Source organism: Lactuca virosa, chromosome 8 (assembly GCF_052849685.1).
Source record: "Lactuca virosa cultivar CGN04683 chromosome 8, Lactuca_virosa_CGN04683_v6, whole genome shotgun sequence".
NCBI lineage: Eukaryota > Viridiplantae > Streptophyta > Magnoliopsida > Asterales > Asteraceae > Lactuca > Lactuca virosa.
Window position 1 is genome coordinate 392111054 of NC_136433.1, and position 14385 is coordinate 392125438.

The 14385-nt window shown below is 34.8% G+C and overlaps 1 protein-coding gene across 1 annotated transcript; it reads right to left on the reverse strand.

Annotated features, from left to right (window-relative positions):
• Window positions 1-955: 955 nt before the first annotated feature.
• LOC145132003 (uncharacterized) lies at window positions 956-1615 on the reverse strand. The gene has a single exon (XM_079066644.1). The coding sequence runs from the start codon at window positions 1613-1615 to the stop codon at window positions 956-958; it is 660 nt and encodes a 219-aa protein (XP_078922770.1).
• Window positions 1616-14385: the final 12770 nt, after the last annotated feature.

Genomic DNA, 14385 nt, shown 5'->3' on the forward strand with positions numbered 1-14385 from the left:
TAGAACAGCACCAGTGTGATAATTAATCAGTGTCATCATTAATTGATTATTACATTCTTCAACAAACAAAAATTAACTAAGACTAACCTTGCACGCACAAATTCTGTATACTATGAAATAAAAAAAGAGGCAAGTACGTTTACTGATACCTGAAGCACAATATACAGTACCAGACGACAATAGTGATCGACAAGAGTTTAAAGACCCTAAACAATCGAATAAGTTGAAACATTAGAAGAGAACGTGGAGCTACCGATCGTTGGCAGTTAACAGCGGAGAAATAGGAATGAGGGATAAGTCGGATATATTCAATGGAGATAGACGATATCAATTAGGGTAAAACGTTAAGTTAAAAAAATCCTAATCAATTAAAAAAGATTAATAAATAAATAAATAAATAACTAAATTACATTAATAGCCATAATGGAAGTATCAAAGGGATTGTAGTTGTTAATTTACTACCGAATGTTTGAAGTTAGTAAATGATGCGTATATATATTTCCTTAAAAAATTATAGTTTTTTAATAAATCAAATATAATATATGAAATTTTTGTATTAAAAAAAAGGATGAACAAACATTACATGATTATTTTTCTGAAAAAAAAAATTGTACATCTTAAGAAATAAGCCTCTTCATGAACTTATGCATTTATGAATAGGATTATACCTATATCGGAACTTGCAATGCAGTCATTCAATGTTGTTTATACCATGTAATGGTAAATTATAGAAAACTTCTTTGTAAACAACATTCTTTGTCATATTGTTACCACACTTCCCCTTGTTGTCAATATAAAAGTGAAGACCAGCACGAGAGGTTACACGAGACGCTGTCACGTAAAGCTGACCATGTGAAAAAACAGGTTTCACCAAGAAAGTACATATATGATTAAACGTTTGCCCTTGACTTTTGTTGATTGTCATAGTGAAGCAAACTTTGACAGGAAATTGTCTTCATTTAAATCTAAAAGGCCATGTTGTGTCTGATGCAGTCATATCAATCCTCCCAATTAATACTTTCTCTCCAATATGAGTACCGGTAATAATCACCGCCTCCAAAACCCTCCGACTAATTTGTGTGATGACCAACCGAGTCCCGTTGCACAAACCTCTTTGCAAATTTAAGTTACGTAACATAATGATCGGTGCACCAACCTTTAAGTTTAACTCATGGTTTGGAATTCCTGAGAACCGCAACGTGTTAAGAAATTCTGAAGAATACATAATTTCCAATTCGGAAAAATTATCAGTACTTCGACAAATCTCATCAGCACTTAACATCTCATGCATGTCACCAGATATCTTAGAAAGCACATGTAAATTGATCATGTCAACATCATCGTTTGTCGGGCAAAGGATGCATCGTTCCTTTATGTAAGACATGTCATTAAGTCTACTCAAAATATCTGGGAATACAATGGATGTAACAGCATCAATAGGATTATCAGCAACAGGAATAAGAAGATCATCAGGTATAGTGATCCATGTACCATCGTCTTCACCTTCAACTGTACACGTAGGAAGCCGACCAACACCCATTTCAAGAATCCATTTACTAAATTCACGCATTTTTATAAGTTCATCGTCAGTAATGTTTTGATTAGACAAACGCATGTTCGTTGTCAAAACAAAAAAAAACGACATGAATTCCATAGACCTTCTGATTTGTTTATACAAGAGGACACAACATCAGAACGGGATCCATGTTGAATAACAGGCAAAAATTGACGAAAACCACCCCCAAGAACTACCACTTTCCCTCCGAACACTTTGTTTTCAGATCCAGCAACATAATAACGACATACATCACGAAATGCACGATCAACAACTTCAAATGAATAACGATTTTGTAGTGGAGCTTCGTCCCAAATAATCAGCTCAGCAATATTAATCAACTCTGCGAGATCTGAGCCAACATCGACACCACAAGTTGAGTCTTTATCAATATCAATAGGAATATTAAACCTGGAATGCGCTGTACGACCACCAGGTAATAACAAAGATGCAATGCCAGATGACGCGACTGATAAAACAATCTTTCCATGTGATCGAATAGAAGCAATAATTGTTCTCCACAAATATGTTTTGCCTGTCCCTCCAGAACCAGAGACAAAATAAAAGCCACCTGTCTTTTCATTGACAGCATTAATTATAATAGTATAAACTTCTTTCTGTTGCACATTTAAACCGCTGTAAAGCTCATTGAAAATCCTTATTTATTCTTCGATGTTGTATGTCCGCTCAGCAGCAATTAACCTATTCGAACCTATACTTAACAAACTATGGTTTAACTGAGGTAGACTGGGGAAATCAACCAACGAACGACAATTCCCATATAAAATATTATCGATATAAAGCAGAGTGTAGTTTACCAACTCATCATGCGAGAACATTAGATCTTCATTATAAAGCAATCTACGTTGATTATAAGCAACATCTTCTGATAAAAACGGGAAAGAATCCCAAAAAAACTTTTCTTGATCAGCAACATCACAAAATAACAAAATAGTTACAAATAGTTCTCGAAGTTGCTTTCCTGACTGCCATTGGGAAGCCTCTCGGATTGACTCAACCCATTCACCATCATCTCCTAGTAACCTCAACGCTTTGCAAGCAGACATATAGGTCGGATGCTCAACACCATCAACAGTGCGAATATCTTTAAAACTGCAGGGTCCACGTACAACATTTAGTAGCATACGAAGATAATACCTTTCTCCTTCATTTGGATTTACAAAATATAACCGACCAATAACCAAAACATTTTTATGTGGCCTCCATTCCTTAACATCCCCTTTTTCATGCCATGTAAACTTCGTCGGGAAGTCTGAATAAGTTAACAATCAGGCTTCTTCATATAATTGATTTGCTCTCATCCATTCAGTAAACTTAGACACCGCATATACCCTCCTACCCAGAACTTCTGCAATATCATCTAAAGTAAACTCTTTGACACTCCTCTTATAGAAATTCAAATGAACTGTATGTGAATTTCATTTATGGAGGATGGATTTATACACAGAGATACAACAGAAATATGAGATATAAGCTCCTATTCTAGTGGAGACTCTTGACTGACTGTTTGTGTTTATATTATACACGTTTACAATGACAATGTTGACTATTTGACTAATACCCTCCGACAAGCTCAAGTGCGGGACGGACTTGCAGCTTGGAACGAAGAAACAGAACTCGTCCCTTTCCTAACGGCTTGGTGAATATATCTGCCAGCTGGTCAATGGAAGAAACGTAGCAGATATTTAGTTGATTTGATTCTACTTGTTCCCGAACAAAATGAAAATCAAGTGCAATGTGTTTGGATCTGGTACTTATTACTGGATTTTTGCTCATGAATATTGCACCTACATTGTCACATAGTAAGAGTGGTGGATTTTAAATGGGCGCATGGAGGTCACATAACAGTTGTTTGATCCAAAGTAATTCAGCTGTAGTATAGGCCAATGATCTATACTCTGCTTCGGTGCTTGATCTAGCTACAACTTTTTGTTTGCGAGAGGTCCAGCTAATCAAGTTTGACCCATGAAAGATGGCAAAGCCATATTGCGATCGAGAATCATCCAAATTTGAGTTCCAGCCTGAGTCAGAATACGCATGTAACGAGTGACCTTTATTTTTCTTGAAGTGCAAGCACTGAGTTATGGTGCCTTTAAGATACCTTAGGATCCGTTTCACTGCCTGCCAGTGGTGATTTGTTGGAGAGTGCATGAATTGGCAAACACGGTTTACTGAATAAGAAATATCAGGGCGAGTGATAGTAGCATACTGCAACGAGCCAACAATTTGGCAATATAAGGTAGGATGAGAGAAAGGATCACCATGTTTTTGAAGTCGCGTTTGTGGATCAGCAGGTGTTGAAATGGGTGCAGCCATGGACATTTTGCTTCTTTCTAGGACATCCTGAATATAGCCCTGTTGAGACATAGTGAGACCGGATGGTTGTTGCTGAATTTTAATGCCAAGAAAGTAGTGTAGATTTCCAAGATCTTTAAGAGAGAAGACCCGATTTAGAGCATTGATAAATTGTTGAAGATGATCATTATTTGTTCCAGTAATAATGAGGTCATCAACATATACCAGCACATAAACTGTAGAGGATTTTGAGTGATGAACAAACAGAGATGTGTCGGATTGACATGCATGAAATCCATTTGAGACAAGATACTGTTTTAACTTGGTGAACCAAGCCCTAGGGGCTTGTTTTAGTCCATATAGAGCTTTGTGTAATCGACAAACATGAGATGGTTTTGTTGGATCTTCAAACCCCTTTGGTTGTTGCATATATACCACTTCAGATAAATCACCATTCAAAAAGGCATTATTTATGTCAAGTTGACGGATATTCTAGCCTTGAGACAAAGCAATAGAGAGAACCAGACGTATGGTAGTAGGTTTTATAACAGGGCTAAAAGTGTCAAAATAATCAATGCCTGCTTCTTGACTAAAACCTTGAGCTACTAACCGGGCTTTGTGTCGTTCAATAGAGTCATCGGACTTTCATTTGACCCTATAGATCCACTTACAACCAACAATATTAGTATTAACAGGTAAAGAAACAAGTGACCAAGTGTTATTTTTCATGAGAGCATCGTATTCTGCTTTCATCACAAGTTGCCACAAAGAATGCTTATTGGCTTGAGTGAAGGTTCGAGGCTCAAAAGTTGGATCAGCTAGAGTTTGGGATGTGAAAGCTTTTGGTTTGAGTGAATTTGTTTTAGCACGTGTGACCATGGAGTGTTAATTATTTTCTGTTGGTCGAAACATAGAAACAGCAGGAGTGGTGTGCTGCAATCTGGAATTGATGATAGTACTTTGAGGAGGTATTGGCGGTGGAATGACAGAGGCAGAAGTAGAAGGAACTGATGATGATGACACAATATGATGTTGAGGCTGTATTGGAGGAGTAGGGGGTACGGATTGTGGTAAAGGTGTTGATGGAGACGATTGTGAATAGTGAATATGTTCAGCACACTCAAGAATGGTGGATGAGTTTGAAAAGGAAGTTGGCTCAGATGTTGATGGGGTATCAGACACTGAAACAGATGGGAATTTGTCCTCATCAAATACAACATGACGTGCAATGTATATGCGAGAGGATTTGTCATGATAGCATAAGTAACCCTTGTGAGTTGCACTATACCTAATAAACAGACAAGGAAGAGATCTGAAATCGATTTTATGTTTGTTATAAGGACGCAGAAACGGATAACACAAACAGCCAAATACTTTGAGAAAATTATAATCAGGAACTTTATTGTATAATCGTTGATAAGGAGAATCATAGTTAAGAAGAGGTGTAATGGTGCGATTATGTAAGTAAGTGGAGGTTTTAAAAGCATGTTCCCAAAACAGTTGTGGTAAGGATGATTGAGTTAATAAAGCAAGACCTTTTTCGATTATGATGCGATTTCGTCTCTCAACAGCTCCATTTTGTTCATGAGTGTGAGGACATGTGACTCGATGAATGACACCATGTGTGTTTAGAAAAGCAGAGACATTGCGATATTCCCCTCCCCAATCGGTTTGTAAGCTTTTGATATCATACGAGAATGAGTTTTAACCATGGTTCTGAATTGCAAAAAAGTGGCAAAGACTTGAGATTTATGAGACAAGAAATAGATCCAAATAAATTTAGTACAGTCATCAATAAACAAAACAAAATATCGTGATCCATTCAATGAAAAAACGGGGGAAGGACCCCATACATCTGAATACACCAATTCAAAAGGTTTAGAAGACGACTTATGTGAAGTAGACAAATGAAACCTATGACTCTTACCCAATTGACATGAGTGACAGACATTGGGTAACTTATTTGAAGAAACAGGTAAATGAAAACTGGAAACTAGACGCCTTAATACTGGTTCATGAGGATGTGCAAGTCTTCTGCGCCATCCATGAAGAGAAGTACGAACAGCAGAGAGTGCAACTTTATTGGAGTTGAAAGGCAGCCGATAAAGACCATCAGTTTTGTTCCCTCGGAGGATTGTTTTGCCCTGAAAAGACTTAACATTGCAATGAGTACGACCAAATTCAACTAAGACATCATTATCATCAGTTAATTTGGAGACACTTAGAAGGTTTTTGGTAAGTTTAGGAACGATTAGGACATTTGGCAACTTAAGATTAGGCAAATAAGATGAACCAACATGAGAAATAGACAATTGATTACCATTTCCTACTTGTAGTTTGTCATCCCCTTTGTATTCCTCAGCAAGATGTAGTTTTTGAAGATCTGGAGAGACATGATCGGTTACCCCTGTGTCAAAGTACCAGGCTGGATCAATTACAGTAGAGGGATTGGTGTATTGAGCAACATTTGCTTGTCTTTGTTGATTTCTGGGATTCGGTCTTCGTGAGGGAAAATCAGTTTGGTTTGACCTTTGCCAACAGTCAATTGCTCCATGCCCTGTTTTGTTACAGATTTGACACGTGGGTTTAGGAGGACGAGAATCATTACCTTTGATGCCCGAAGAATTGTTATTTTGGTGTCTAGGATTAAAGTTTCTCTGATTTGATCGATTTATATAGAGAGCAATGGAATTGGTTGTCATAGATGCTTGTCTGAGGTGATCTTGTTCCAGACGAGCTTCTTCTTGGAGGAGAAGACCCGTGAGAGCATCAATGGAAAGTGTTTCACTTTTCATCATGAATGCAGTAGTGAAAGCACTGTAAGAAGCATCAAGTCCATAAAGAATGTAACCAATCAGATCTTCATCACTAATCGGATGAAGATTTACAGCCAATGAATCGGCAATTGACCGCTTCTTCTCAACATAATCAAGAATCGACATGGACCCTTTTGTGAGACTTTGTAGCTGGGCTTTTAATTGCATGCGAGTAGCCTTTGATTGGGCTTGGAAATTTCGCTCAATGGCCTGCCAAGCCAATTGAGAGGAAACACAACAAGTAACCATAGCTAGGACTCGGGTGGAAAGGGTGGATTGAATCCACAGAAGCACAATACCATCACGCTTTTTCCAGATCTTATACTCTGGATTTGGTTTAGTGGTCGCCGGAGTAGCTGGAATTGCTGGTTCAGTGGCGGTGGCAGGAGTTCCGTCGGTGGCTGGAACTTCAATCTCTTGCGGTGGAGGTTGGGGATCGAGAATAAATGATTCAAGATCAAAAGTTTGGAGAGCTGCAATGATAGTGGTGCGCCATAGGGCGTAATTTTCTCGGTCCAATTTAATGGAGATGGAAGGAATCTAAAAAGCTTGGTTTGTGGTGGAGGTGGTTGCAAGATTTAGAAGATGAGGTTGACTACCAGCCATTTGATAGTAACAACGAAGATCTGAAAAAAAAAATTGGATTTTTAGAAGATATGCTCTGATACCATATAGAAATTCAAATGAACTGTATGTGAATTTCATTTATGGAGGATGGATTTATACACAGAGATACAACAGAAATATGAGATATAAGCTCCTATTCTAGTGGAGACTCTTGACTGACTGTTTGTGTTTATATTATACACGTTTAGAATGACAATGTTGACTATTTGACTAATACCTCTTCATGAAATGGTAGTCTTTCTACTGCAACCGAGCGATATTGTATCTCAAATCCCAACAATTTCCAACATGCTTCTGATACAGAAATGTAACGACAATTAATATATTCTTCGATCTCATTCTCGTTGTGCAACATCGATATAAAAGATCGTGTTCTGTCTGGACCTTCCAAAACAACAGTGGCACGATCATGGCCTTTATTAATGTAACTAAAAAGATACTTAATCAGACTGCCTTGGTTGCAATACTCAACATTTATATGACAACCATATTTGACAAGCAAATCGACATTATGAGGAACAACGTATCGGTTATCAAGCATGATATCCTCATTACCAACTTTAACTTTCGAACCATCGTTAGACCTTTTATAACAGGGCCAACCATCACGCCTAATGAAAGTTTCATCGCAATATTCCTTAGGGTACCCTTTAGAACAACTTCCATTGTGCATACATGGACTTAAAGTGTTAAGTTGGCCACATGGACCATGCATCATGTGACTACGAACAGCTTCAAAAGCAATTGGGTCATTTTCCTGAGAAGGCAACTCTGTCGATACAAATTGATCAATCTTTTGGGCTGTGCTTATTTTTGGGCTGTGCTTATTTTATCTGGCGGATGAAGAAACACAAGACAATGACAATGTGGCAACCCACGTTTTTGGAACTCAATTGTGTAAATAACTTCATACACATATAATTAAAATTATACAGCAAAAGAACATACATTAAAATTAAAGACGAAAACAAATATATTAAGAAAACATATCGGCTTTTGTACGACCAAAATGATGTTTTTTCCTTATGTCATTCATCAGGTCATCAAGCTTAATCTTGAACATACGCGTAACAATGTCAGGTCGATCGGTACTTGGTTGACCAGGTACCATTTGTTGAATATGACGTTCAATTTCTGGCCATTTAGGGTTGCACGTCATCGTAACAAATAGATCCGGAGTTCCAGCCCAACAGCATATGGCCATTGCATCCTGATATTGTTGTATCTTATGCTTCGGTCCACCATTAAATGATGATGGTAGTATAACTCGATGACCCACATATGAAGCACTTGTTTCGCCTCTACATAAACTATCAGTCAAACCATGATACAGCTCGGAACGAATAGTCTTTTGGTTTCTCTTATACCATTCTAAATCATGTTCAAGCACTGCAGCGTAAGCATCAACTATGAATGTATGAAGCAAACGACCGGCTTTATGTAGAGTTTTACCTTCAGTTAACCGAAAATGCAAACGAAAACAATAATATTCCCTCAAGGTAACATTCTTTCTTTTGTGTGATGTAGAATTACTCGATAAAGGGATATTTAAATGGAACCCATCTTCTCCATTTGGGAAAAGTAACGGATACTGCAACGCCATAAAAGATGGATGCAGTTTGCTTATCCTTCGCACAGTACCATCACCACGATCCTCAATAAGTACATCACGAGACTGTATAGGACTACCATCACCTGGAATCAATGCAGCTACTTCAGATACAGTTGGTAGATTATACTGTCTCCCGTCTTTGGTTCGGTTACCAATTAATCGAATCTTAACCGACTGTGTTGATGACTCATGGAACCTATCTTTAGCCATATGAAATGCTTGAACCAATGAGTTATTCTCATCTAGCATAGACAGGAGTTCTTGAACCAACAGTCGAAGCATAGTTACATCTGATCTTGTAGGAACACAATTGCGTAACGCACAAAATCGATTATTGATTTCATTTTCAGTATCATAAATGTACAACTGCGCAAATCTAGGACGTCCATCATCATGTGTAGGTAACAAAGTACTGATTCTATGGTGATTATGACCATTCAAATGAAATGTATACGGATCTCTACCATCATTACCACTCGTATGTATCTTTCCTCCAGTTGACGTGAACGCAAACATACGATTTAAAAGCTTAATATGTTTTCTAAAAACTTTTGAACGTCGATCACCGTTGTAATCCAATAAGTTCCACAACAATTGAGGAGGTTGCATAAGCAAAGGCAATTTAATCTTCCCTTCACTACAACATATGGAGAATTTTGGAATGGATGGCGAATACGTTTTAATGGTCCGCTCCTCATACCATAATATAGCTTCACAGTGTATACATGTGCGAGTTGCATCGCCACAATCCCAATACGACAACATACGACCTAAAGAACATGAATTTAAAGGAATTAAATATAAGGAAATGACATGCTATTACAAAGTTGGAAAAGTGATTAATATATATTCAAGGATTACGTTGAGATTGTATAATTTGTGATGCATTAGAAGACGAACTTCTTGCGTTATCCACAGTTGGTATGGACGAATGTACAACAGAGTTATTTGTTGTAATCCGATCATTCGAGTTAGCTGTGATAGTCGAATGTAATGAATTCCCACCAATATCAAAAGTTGTATGTGAAGAAATTATCCTATGAGGTGCTGGCCGATCGGAAGTGCGCATCTCTTCGTTGTTGAGAGGAGAGGCTAACAAATATATATATATATATATATATATATATATATATATATATATATATATATATATATATATATAAATGATACATATCCTTGATCAATGTAAGTAAGAGACACAACAACAAAGAAATGAGACACACCAGAAGAGGGTCTACCACGATGATGACATGTGGAGCTAATATTGTCAATGCTAAAAGTTGGAGGTCGTCCTCTTACCCGAGGACGACCTCCCCGACTTGGTCTCCTGACTGCTGGGGCATCAAAGGTATTAGAAGGTAAAACAGCAGAACTTCTACCATTATGCAGACTATAAGTTCGTACCACCGAATGTACAACTGAGTTATTAGTTGTACTTGGTGCATTCAAGTTACTCATTATAGTCGAATGAACTGGATTCCCGTCAATACCAATAGTTGTACTTGAAGAAATTATCATATGAGGTGATGGCCGATCGGAAGTGCGCGTCACGTCGATGTTGACAGTACAGGCTAATAAAAATTTATATAATTTAAATGATACATATAGTTGCTCAATGTAAGTAACTTACTTACAAAAATAAGTATATAAACCTGATGAGAATGCCATGCTAGGTACCGAATTTGAAGTAATAATATTCTCACTGACATGTATACTTCCATGTTGTGAATACCGATGAGCATTGTCACCAACAAAGTAAGGAGACACAACAAAAGATGGTCTCCCACGACGACACCTTGGGTAAGTAATATCGTCAATGCTACAATCTGGAGGTCGTCCTCTTACCCTAGGACGACCTCCACGGCGTCGTCTCGTGACTTGTTCGTCTTCAATAGTATCAGAAGGTAAAGCGGTAGAAACATCGGTTGTTAACGGAAAATCAATGTCACTTGAATGAACAGACGTATTACCAAGACTATCCATTACAATATATCTGTTTCGATAACATATTATACATCATCAGATCCATAAAGAAAGCGTTTTATACACTACTTAAAAGACAAATAACATATTGTTATGCTTTAACGTAAACAATTATGAATTAAAATCTATTCTTTGCATAATTGACTTTCTTTATTGTTTTTATGTTATAACATACATATGAAATTTGATTGTTATTTTTACAAAATGTTAACTATTTCAACTATAACCTAATAGCAATTTTTTTGGTTTCTCTATATCATTATAAGACAAACATAAATTAAACAAATTTGAAAATAAAACAGTACTGTAGACATATAAAGGTTTAAAAAAAATCTAATAAAAATAAACTAATAGCTAATCAAAGTAAAATTCTACTTTACTAATATACTAAATCTAAAACTTGTGTGCTTCAGACATATCTGGTTTAAATGCAAGCTGCGTAAATTTTGTTGATACCAAAAGACACACTGCAAAAAAACAGTAATATATATTACAGATAAAACACTCTCATTTAATATTTTGAAACACAATATATTGTATAATAATAAGGAAAATATGATTCATAACATAGTTGACGGTAAGCGAACCAACTTGACCCGAGACGCAAAAATGATATATTTTCTTGATATTGCACGATACGTTGGAACAATAAGCGAAGCACTTGTGTCATATAGATTCATTTGAATTATATGTCCCCTACAAATAATTTATAGTTTTTAATAAAACATTTGATTTTTCTATCATTTTACTTACAAAATACTTATGAAAAAATTTAATAAAAATATTTATCTTACAATTCATCTTCCAAAAGTATTATAAACTCATCTTTGAATTTAATCTGTTTGCCCGAGACAATGTTTCCAACAAAATCTACATAAAATGAAAACATAAAGTAATAACATATTTATATATATTTAATATATGTAATTGTTAATATGATCACAAAATAAGTATGGTTTTATATTTCCCGATTATAAGGTTTCGAACAGCACTGTCATGCACAACTATTTTAATAGGAAACACTAATGGATATAAAGGAAATACATTGTCAATATCCACCTCTATCGGAGTGAGTTGTGTCTTCTCATTGATAATAATCTTTAAATCACCATAAATGAAACAGTAATTTTAATATCTCGGGTATTCATGGAAGTGAAAATTTTCTACTTGAAATCACGATAACAAAAAAAGACATCCCATCAAATGATCACCATATAAATGAAATAATTCTTCTGGGACAAAACCTGCCATTTTTTTTCTCTAAAAATATTTATGTATACATTTATGTATACATTTATAATTACAATTGTAAAAATAGTTTTATAATAAATTTAGATTTCCTTTATTACGTTTAAAATGTATTAGCTGATATGATTAACAGCTTTCATATTAATTTGGCAAACCCCAATGCAATACTTATTAAATTTCATATTAGTATGATACTAAATTTAAAAAAAACTAAACCATAAAATCTATTAAACATGTTAATACTATTGACTAAGAAACAAAAGTTAAGATGATCTATTGTTTCAGAGAACTACATACCAAAAAAGAATTTGTTTGTGTTCACAGATATCATAAAGCAATAGATAACCTGTATAGCAAAACATCTTACATCAAAATAAATTATAACATAAACACATCTACAATTTTACTCAAGAACAAACAAAATGTTGCAAAATAATACAATATTGTTTTCTGTATCACGTTTTATTTACCGACAAACCAAAAAAAGCAACAAACATACTAAATAAAGTTGAAAACGCAATAAAATATTTAAATGGGTAAACGATCCAACTTATCCAATTTCACCAAAATCATATAAATTTTGTGGTATATCACACTTAACAACATATAAACAAACATTAGAAAAGAGAAAGTAATACATAATATGAAGTTGAAACCTTGTATCACCCTTAGATGTGTTCCAATTTCAGAAAACCCGAGTAATTGAAGCACAATGAAGAAACGTATGGAGAGTTGGAGACACAGAAGGTTTCGATGTCATAAAATGGACACAATTCATTAAATTCATTTAAATAGTACGAATCATTGTGCAAAGCAAAATCGGGTGTAATGGGTTATATAAGAAACGGTTATACCCACTAACCCTCAACTTTAATAACATGGTTCCTACACTCCAATAACCTTGACAGTGATAATTCCATTAGTGCATTCAACCGTTTTTTTTAATTGATTTAACTAACCTTTAATTTAACAAATAATAGATAAAAAACAGCAAGAAAAAGCCAACACGTATCATTTCACTTTTACTCATTCAAAACCACATATAAGGTAAAACACTAAAACTGCAATTAGGGGTAAAACGGTCCCAAAAAAATTAGGCAGGAGGAGTAAAATGGTACAGAATGTTTAAAACAAAAAAGGTATCCGTTATATTCGTACAAAAATATTAAATGTATTTTGATTTCAAGATTTCTAACTGCATTCACCTAATGATGAAATATTGAAAATTACATATATAAAACGATTGTAAATCTCCAACAAACGTTGAATAACAGTTAACTCACATCTATATTGTAAAAAAAGTTAAAAGATTTAACTATTTAAGCAATGTACATTCAAATATAGTATCATATTTTTAATAAATTTATGCTATTTTTTTATTCATATTTTATTTGCCATCCCATAAGCATTTCAATACAAATCGGGGAGGAGGGGTAAAATAGTCCAAAATCATAAAATATGCAGGAGGGGTAAAATGGTCCAAAATCATTAAAACGAATTAGGAATTTGTTACATTAACAAAAAAAACATATTTGTTTTATTGTAAATAAAAAATTAAAATTTAAAGTATGATGCTATAACTTAAACTATAATGCTTAAATAAGAAATAAATAACATAATTACTTTTTTTATTATTTGTGTTTTTTACAACAAAAACTCTAAATGACCTGTAACATAAAACATTGATAATACAAGCAGGGGTAAAACGATTAAAATCATTAACAATGCAGGAGGGGAAAAATGGTCCAATATCATTAAAACCAATTATCAATCTGTTAATGAAAATTCATTTCTATTTGAATGACATTCTATGATTGGTAGATTTTCAAAGTAAAAAGATTTAATAGGAAGAATGAAAGTGGGATGCTATGATAAACAAAGCAATGAAAGAACATTGTTATTTCTTGCATATAACCATTATGCTATGACAACCCTTAATCATTTCAATACAAATGGGGGAGGGGTAAAACGGTCCAATTTCAGAAAAGATGCAGGAGGGGTAAAACCGTCCAAAATCATTATAACGAATAACGAATATGTTACAATAACAAAAAAACTTACCTTTTATTGTAAATAAGAATTACAATGTAAAGTATGATGCTATAATTTACAATATAAAACAATTGTACATCTCCAACAAATGTATTGTAAATAAAGTTAAAAGATTTAAGTATTTAAGCAACATACTTTCAAATATAGCATCATTTTTTAAAAAAAAGTTATGCTAT

What these genes read in the sequence shown, in the direction of transcription:
- LOC145132003 (XM_079066644.1), bottom strand. Translation starts at nt 1,615, where the DNA reads ATGCGTTTGTCTAATCAAAACATTACTGACGATGAACTTATAAAAATG.